Genomic DNA, 7500 nt, shown 5'->3' on the forward strand with positions numbered 1-7500 from the left:
GGGGGGCGCGGAGGTATTGGAGGGGGGCGCGTGAAGTCAGAAGGATTTTCTTTTTTAATACTTTTCTGCTTTGCCATTAAGTCAACACATTCACTTTACAATTACAATATATTCATTAATTTATTCACTAATATTTGGAGAACATCATAGGCCATATACGTGTATATTAGGCTCTAATAAACTTTACGAAGGACTATTTATTTGTATTTTCGTCACCATTTTGCTCGAGCGGGGCGCAGACAGACACCCTTCCTCTGGAGGGGGGATTGGCAGGAAAAGTTTGAGAAGCACTGCACTACCAAATGAGGCAGTCAGCGTTCGCACACAAACACACACACACACACACAAACACACACACACAGGCGCACGCACACACACACACACACACACACACACACACACACACACACACACACACACACACACACACACACACACACACACACACACACACACACACACACACACACACACACGAAGCAGACCTGGTTAACCTCAGCTTTCTCCATCTACATGGTGGCCGACTCAGCAAGGAACCACACACACGCACGCACGCACACACACACACACACACACACACACACACACACACACACACACACACACACACACACACATGTATACACACAAACTCTCTCACACACACACACGCACACACACACACACCTGCCAGTCTAATGTTCTTCTCTGTGCAATGTGCTCCCCAGGATCCGTTCGTGTTTGAGCCCAGCTGTGTGTTCAAGGTGGACGAGTTCGGCTTCTTCATCACGTGGAAGAGCGATGGAAAGGTCAGTGTGATTTTGTGTGTGTGTATGTATGTGTGCGCGTGTGTGTGTTCGCATTCTTGCCCTTGTATAGGTGTGTGTGTGTGTGTGTGTGTGTGTGTATACGCAAGCTTATGTGTGTGTGTGTGTGTGTGTGTGTGTGTGTGTGTGTGTGTGTGTGTGTGTATACGTGTGTGTGTGTGTGTGTGTGTGTGTGTGTGTGTGTGTGTGTGTGTGTGTGTGTGTGTGTGTGTGTGTGTGTGTGTGTGTGTGTGTGTGTGTGTGTGTGTGTTTGTCACAGCAATCCCATCAATATACACCCAAAATACACACATGTCACTTTCACAAAATTCTGAAACTGAGAAAAGATTACTTACTCCTTATTTTATTCCATCAACAGTTACTTGCGTAAATCTGTGTCTTCTCTCATTCTTCATTTCTTTTTCTGAAGTGGTAATATAGACATGAAATTATTTTAAATCTTAAAGGAGAAAAACATTTTTTTTTACATTGGGCCCTTGATTTCACATTCTAACATCATGTTCTACTTCCCCTGTAACGTGTGTGTCATTTGGAGCTTGCGATTCACTCCTGGGCGCCTCCTCGTCTCCAGCTCAGGTGCGCATTTCCTCTCCGTGCTTTTGTCATCTGTAGTCCCGGGAAACAAGCCTGTCGTGTCGCACAGTGTGAGCATTCGGCTTGCATCCGACTGCCGGCTTGTATAGTATGAGGACGTGAGTTGTGAGATATGAACTTTTAAACCGTGAAATTCCCTCGTGCAGTGTGAGCAGGAGCTTACTGTAATACCCACAATTGAATGCATCACACAGTGTAAGCCCACCTTAATACAGTTTTTGAAAGACGTCACATCCACCTTTACCAGATTTTCAAAGACTGTATTACCCGCAAAAAACGAGAAGTTTCCAAACAAGCAATCCACCTACGCATTATGAGTGGTAGCGTACTGTTATGAATAAATTAAAAACAGCATAATGTTTGCCTGCAAAAAATTGTCCATAGGAAGTCGTTTCATGGCCGAATATGTTTAACAGAGCTCCAAATGACATAACTTACAACATACAGGGTGAGTAGAACATGATGTTATAATGTGAAGTCAAGGGCCCAATGTAAAAAAAATGTTTTTCTTCTGTAACATGCACAGCCACCTTTAAGTTGCTTAGAACTAAATTCTTTTTCACTAAAATAACCTGGATAAGAGAGAATCTTGACAGAAATACATTTTTAGCAGTAATTTTTCAGTTAAAGCTGAAGCAATATGTAAAAGTTTGTGACAAAAATAGAGTTCAGCAACAGAAAGGGATAGAGAGAGAGAGAGAGGGAGAGAGAGAGAGAGACTGAGAGAGAAGAGGGTACAGTAATGTAAAGAGTCTAATGCTTAGCCTAATCTAGCTTTAGTATAATAATTTACTTTAATCCGGCATGTTGTGTTAAATTTGGCATAATAACTCTCTTCCAGCACCAGCAGTGTTTAGGCAGCGGAGATGAATAACGCTGCAGTAGATTTGCTTGTGTGCGTGTGTGTTTGTGTGTGTGTGTGTGCGCGTGCGTGCGTGCGTGTGTGGTGTGTGTGTGTGTGTGTGCACGTGTGTGCACATGTGTGCACGTGTGTGCACGTGTGTGCGTGCGTGTGTGCCCGTATGTGTGAGTGAGTGTGTGTGTGCGCACGCGCCCGTGTGTCTGTGCATACACTACATGAGTTTATGTGTGTATGTGTGTGTGTCTGTGTGTGCGCGCGTCAGTGCGTGTGTGTAGGCCTGTTATCAATCTAATTCGTAACAGGATCTGGCCTCCTGGTAATCTAATTGGTCTCTCTCTGCTCAGAGTCTGACCCCTCCCCATGTCGTGCCTGTGTGTGTGTGTGTGTGTGTGTGTGTGTGTGTGTGTGTGTGTGTGTGTGTGTGTGTGTGTGTGTGTGTGTGTGTGTGTGTGTGTGTGTGTGTGTGTGTGTGTGTGTGTGTGTCATTGTAGGAAGGGCAGGTCCTGGAGTGTTCCCTCATCAACAGTATCCGAGTCGGAACAGTGCCCAAGGTAAGGCTCAGTATACAGTACATGCACCATCACATTCAAACCAAACGTGTGTGTGTGTGTGTGTGTGTGTGTGTGTGTGTGTGTGTGTGTGTGTGTGTGTGTGTGTGTGTGTGTGTGTGTGTGTGTGTGTGTTTGTGTGCGTGTGCGTGTGCGCGTGTTTTTATATCTGTCTGTCTGTCCTTGCCTGACTGTGCACAGTATTAGTAAGATGTCTATACGGTCAGAAAACTTGCGTTGTTCCTGTGTGTGTCTGGGTGTGTGTGTTTACAGTACTTAGATTTTTTTTAAAAACACGTGTGTATGTCATATGACCTGTGCTACTGCTAGTACTAAATCGCCAAAAACACACCAAAACTTAGTTTCCCTGACCGGGACCACTAATTCCATTATAAACCCAAGCACACACATTTAAAAGCTTCTTCCCTGACCGGGAATCGAACCCGGGCCGCGGCGGTGAGAGCGCCGAATCCTAACCACTAGACCACCAGGGAGCTGTTGCAAAGAGTTAACCTCACACGACCCCCGTTTCTCCCCCCCCTTTCTCCCCCCTGCCCTGTCTTGACAGGTGGCCTGAAAAGTGGGTAGTTCAACGGCTTGCCGTGAAATATCACACCTAGGGCCATCTGTACGTTCAGCCCTGTGTGCTGTATGTGACAGTGTATCATCCCAACTAGTCAATTTACCAGACTACAATTTTTGACTTCTAAGGTATGACCTTTGAGTCAAACTGTGACATGCGCCTCAAAGTTGCCCCTTTATGGAAGCATAGGCCACCAGTGACGGAGCCTTTCGTGTAGCAGCCCCACTCCTCTAAAATAAGCTACCCAGCCACACTCAAAATGCCTCTTCACTGGCCATCTTTAAACAACACCTTAAAACCCATCTCTTTTTGGAGGCCTTTGGCTTCTTGTGTCCATAAGCACACACCTACATACTTACACACACTTACACTGATATTATGTAAAGTGACCTTGGGTGTTTTGAAAGTCGCTATATAAAACGAAGGTATTATTATTATTATTATAATTATTATTATTATTATTATAGCTTCACTGACGGTTAGGCCACCTAGTCAACATGCAACGTGGCAGGTATGCCCCCTACATGAAAAAATGCACTCTGGTGAACGGTAGTCAGAAATTGACGAGCTGGGATGACACTGTGTTGGTGTGTACAGATAGCTGTTTTACAGTTCTTACCACTATTTCCTTTATAAACCCAAGCACACGCATTTAAAAGATTCTTCCCTGACCGGGAATCGAACCCGGGCCGCGGCGGTGAGAGCGCCGAATCCTAACCACTAGACCACCAGGGAGCATGTTTGAGACATGGATCCATCTCAACACAGTGCTGGACATTCTTATGCCTCTGTTGCAATCATTCCTTTTTCACCATTGCAGAAAATAACAAACCTGTGCTTGCTACATTGGTGTACGTGCGTGTGCGTGTGCGTTTGTGTGCATACCTGTCCTTAATTTCCCGGGAAACTCCCTAATTTTGACTCATTTCCCGCATTATTCCCGATTTGACATTTTTTCCCGGAAATATCCTGATTTTTCACATTATCAAAAGACACCGTCTGACACCGTCGTTCCAGTAATTATCCCCACGGCCCTGTCAGTAAGCCCGCGCGGCCACACCCCCTCCTGAAGAGAGACGGAGAGGGTCTTCTCTTGCTTATAGCGACCTGCCAGTAGATTTTATGCCAGATGCCACCAAGTTCCTTGAAAATACGAGCTGTCACCCTCGAGCTCCGTAGGCGTGTGCGCGCCAACTCGCCTCAGAAACCGTCAGTTAATACAAAGCGGTAAACAGCCTCGGAACGAATCATGTGATTAGCCTAATCACAACCTGCATCAGCACAAAGTTTTTGCATGAGCCCCAGACAACTGTAGCGACAAAATAACATGGAGAAACTGATAATTCATTGTTTTTCACGCTTTATGTTCATTTAAACGTGCGCTGAAAAGAAAAGTAGAATGCACCGCTTGATCCGTCTCTGTTGACTGTCAGGATTTGGCCTATAGAAAATTTCCCGAATTTTGGCTTAAAATATGGGAATTTTCTCGAATTTTGGTAACCCAAAGTTGACAGGTATGGTTTGTGTGCGTTTCCCTTTTAAGCTTGCTTGTAGAATCTGCTTGTATGTGTGTGTAAACCATATTCTCACATTTGGGTCTTGTGTTGATTTATAACAGTTCTCCTCACTGTGCCACTTCAAACAGCTGTTTTCCCGCATAAATGTCACCAATAACACAAGAACAGCAAACCAAAAGTTGCTTTCCCTGACCGGGAATCGAACCCGGGCCGCGGCGGTGAGAGCGCCGAATCCTAACCACTAGACCACCAGGGAGCTGGCCTTCTGCAAGGACCCCTCTCGACAGAGGGTTGACCATGCCTATGCCTGTCTCAAATTCCTGCATTGACCTCCTGAAATTGGTCCCCACATTGGGAAAATGTGCTTTCCCTGACCGGGAATCGAACCCGGGCCGCGGCGGTGAGAGCGCCGAATCCTAACCACTAGACCACCAGGGAGCTGTCCTTTTCCAAGGACCCCTCTCGACACACGGTTGACCATACCTATGCCTGTCTCAAATTCCGAAATTGGTCTTCACATTTAGAAAATTTGCTTTCCCTGACCGGGAATCGAACCCGGGCCGCGGCGGTGAGAGCGCCGAATCCTAACCACTAGACCACCAGGGAGCTGCTCTTCTGCAAGGACCCCTCTCCAGAGAGGGTTGACCATGCCTATGCCTGTCTCAAATTCCTGCATTGACCTCCTGAAATTGGTCTCCACATTGAGAAAATGCGCTTTCCCTGACCGGGAATCGAACCCGGGCCGCGGCGGTGAGAGCGCCGAATCCTAACCACTAGACCACCAGGGAGCTGCTATGGCTCTACAACCCCCTGTGACTCGTCTCTCTCCCCCCTTGCTCTTGATTGACTAGTGGCTTTGCAGCCTGATGAATGGCAACAGCTGTGAAGGGTGGAGCCTTCTACTCTCTATTACCCCTCTCTGCTGTCAGCTTCTGTTACTCTACCCTACTCTACCCTACTCGCTCCTTGGCAGCAGAGCAATGGCTCTCAACCTTAAGCCGCCGAACGCCCGACCTCATCATAAATCCCCCCAACGCCCCCCTTAGTCTCAAAAGATAAAATAAGATAATAGAGTCTTGCTCTTTGCAAGATATTGAATTCATTTCCTGTCGTCAGTGACGTGATCATCATGAGGTCACAAGTAGGCAAGTTAGCAGGGGAGGACGGAAGTCAGCATATTGAAATCCACTGAACGATTCCGTGAGGAGGGTTATGAAGACGTAACCAGAGAGAGTAGAGAGAGAGAGGTTCCATTGGCCCATTGTTTCCGGGTTCTATTATTGCAAGGGGGGGGAGTGTAAATCCCTCTTTAGGCAGACCTAAGGACTGTTCTATTCAATGCTAGGAGTATTATGACACGGCCATAGAGGTAGAAAATAACACTAGAGAGGACACAGTAATTTGCGACAGCACTGGGAAATGGCAGATGGAGCATCCCAACTTCCGTAGGTAGTGTAGGTACCTTCAGGCAATGCAAGTCAATGGAGAACACGCCCACCCCTGTCAAAAAATTGACTAAAACTGTGTGAATATGAAGTAACACATTAATCAAAGACCAGATTTGAAATGTCAGGCTAAATATCTACTTAAATCATATGAGTTAATACAATACATTTAAAAATCAAATAATATCTTTTATGAACATAGTTAGCAACACACTTCAACTATTGTCCTTGTATAGTGTGTTGATGGACATTTCCACATGATTAAGCCATTTTTGACAGAGGTGAGCCTCGTTCTCCGTTAATTTCCATTCCTATGATCTACCTACAGATAATGGCCGCTACAGATTGCCGTAAAAAGGGGGGCGGGGTCACCTCTAGTGTTATTTTCTACCTCTATGGAGCACGCCCTTTTAGACAGACCGGAACCTGGTCACATTAGGTGCCCATAGAAACCTATTATGTTGACATATCTCTATATACTTAAAGAATCTCTGACGTAACCCTCCACTTCCTCTTCCTCTTCCTGTCTTTAGGACCCCATGCTCAGCACAGCTCACTGTATTGCTGCCTTTACAGTAACATCATCTTCCCTTTCCTCTCATTATTCCTTCCAGTTAGTGTAGCAGTTCCCAAACTTTTCCCCTTGCACAGCCCCTTGTACATTTCAATGTGGTTTGTGCACCCCCTAAGCGAATGTGTTGGTGTGCTGATGGTCAAGTATGGTTTCACTGCACAAATCATCACAAATTTTGCAAAGTCATTTGATGAATCCTCATTTCCAATAGAACGGATGTTTCTTCAAGCATACAATTCACCATAAAATTAAAAACTACTTCATGTTCATTAATACTGTATAAAAACAGATATATATCTGCCATGGCCCAATTCTGCTCGCGCACCCCCTTGTAGCAGGCCACGCAGCCCCAGGGGTGCACATACCTCACTTTTGGAAACCATGAGTTACTAGAATATCTGTTTACACATAATGTTAAGTTAATGTTAAGTTTTGCCTATGTTTGTTGAACTGTGTATATTAAGGACTACTTGAATTCCATGCATGTGATGCTTTGCATGTGCGCATGCATGATTGTGGGTGCCATTCATTGCCATTTTGCTGTGTCCTTGTGCGCAAATTGAAGTCAGTA

At 45.6% G+C, this 7500-nt stretch overlaps 1 protein-coding gene and 6 non-coding genes across 8 annotated transcripts in view; 1 reads left to right on the forward strand and 6 right to left on the reverse strand.

Annotated features, from left to right (window-relative positions):
- Nucleotides 1-7500, forward strand: part of LOC134469279 (1-phosphatidylinositol 4,5-bisphosphate phosphodiesterase beta-4-like) — an 86572-nt gene that overhangs the window by 9022 nt on the left and 70050 nt on the right. For both annotated transcript variants that reach the window (XM_063223434.1, XM_063223435.1), the window contains exons 2-3: nt 708-788; nt 2754-2813. In XM_063223434.1, coding sequence (XP_063079504.1) covers nt 708-788; nt 2754-2813 — 141 coding nt within the window. The remainder of the gene's footprint in view (nt 1-707; nt 789-2753; nt 2814-7500) is intronic.
- Nucleotides 3233-3304, reverse strand: trnae-cuc (transfer RNA glutamic acid (anticodon CUC)). The gene has a single exon. It is a non-coding gene; the product is annotated as a tRNA-Glu (tRNA).
- trnae-cuc (transfer RNA glutamic acid (anticodon CUC)) lies at nt 4057-4128 on the reverse strand. The gene has a single exon. It is a non-coding gene; the product is annotated as a tRNA-Glu (tRNA).
- Nucleotides 5095-5166, reverse strand: trnae-cuc (transfer RNA glutamic acid (anticodon CUC)). Its single transcript has one exon. It is a non-coding gene; the product is annotated as a tRNA-Glu (tRNA).
- On the reverse strand, nt 5277-5348 carry trnae-cuc (transfer RNA glutamic acid (anticodon CUC)). Its single transcript has one exon. It is a non-coding gene; the product is annotated as a tRNA-Glu (tRNA).
- On the reverse strand, nt 5445-5516 carry trnae-cuc (transfer RNA glutamic acid (anticodon CUC)). Its single transcript has one exon. It is a non-coding gene; the product is annotated as a tRNA-Glu (tRNA).
- trnae-cuc (transfer RNA glutamic acid (anticodon CUC)) lies at nt 5627-5698 on the reverse strand. The gene has a single exon. It is a non-coding gene; the product is annotated as a tRNA-Glu (tRNA).

The sequence above is a fragment of the Engraulis encrasicolus genome, chromosome 18, assembly GCF_034702125.1.
Source record: "Engraulis encrasicolus isolate BLACKSEA-1 chromosome 18, IST_EnEncr_1.0, whole genome shotgun sequence".
Taxonomy (NCBI): domain Eukaryota; kingdom Metazoa; phylum Chordata; class Actinopteri; order Clupeiformes; family Engraulidae; genus Engraulis; species Engraulis encrasicolus.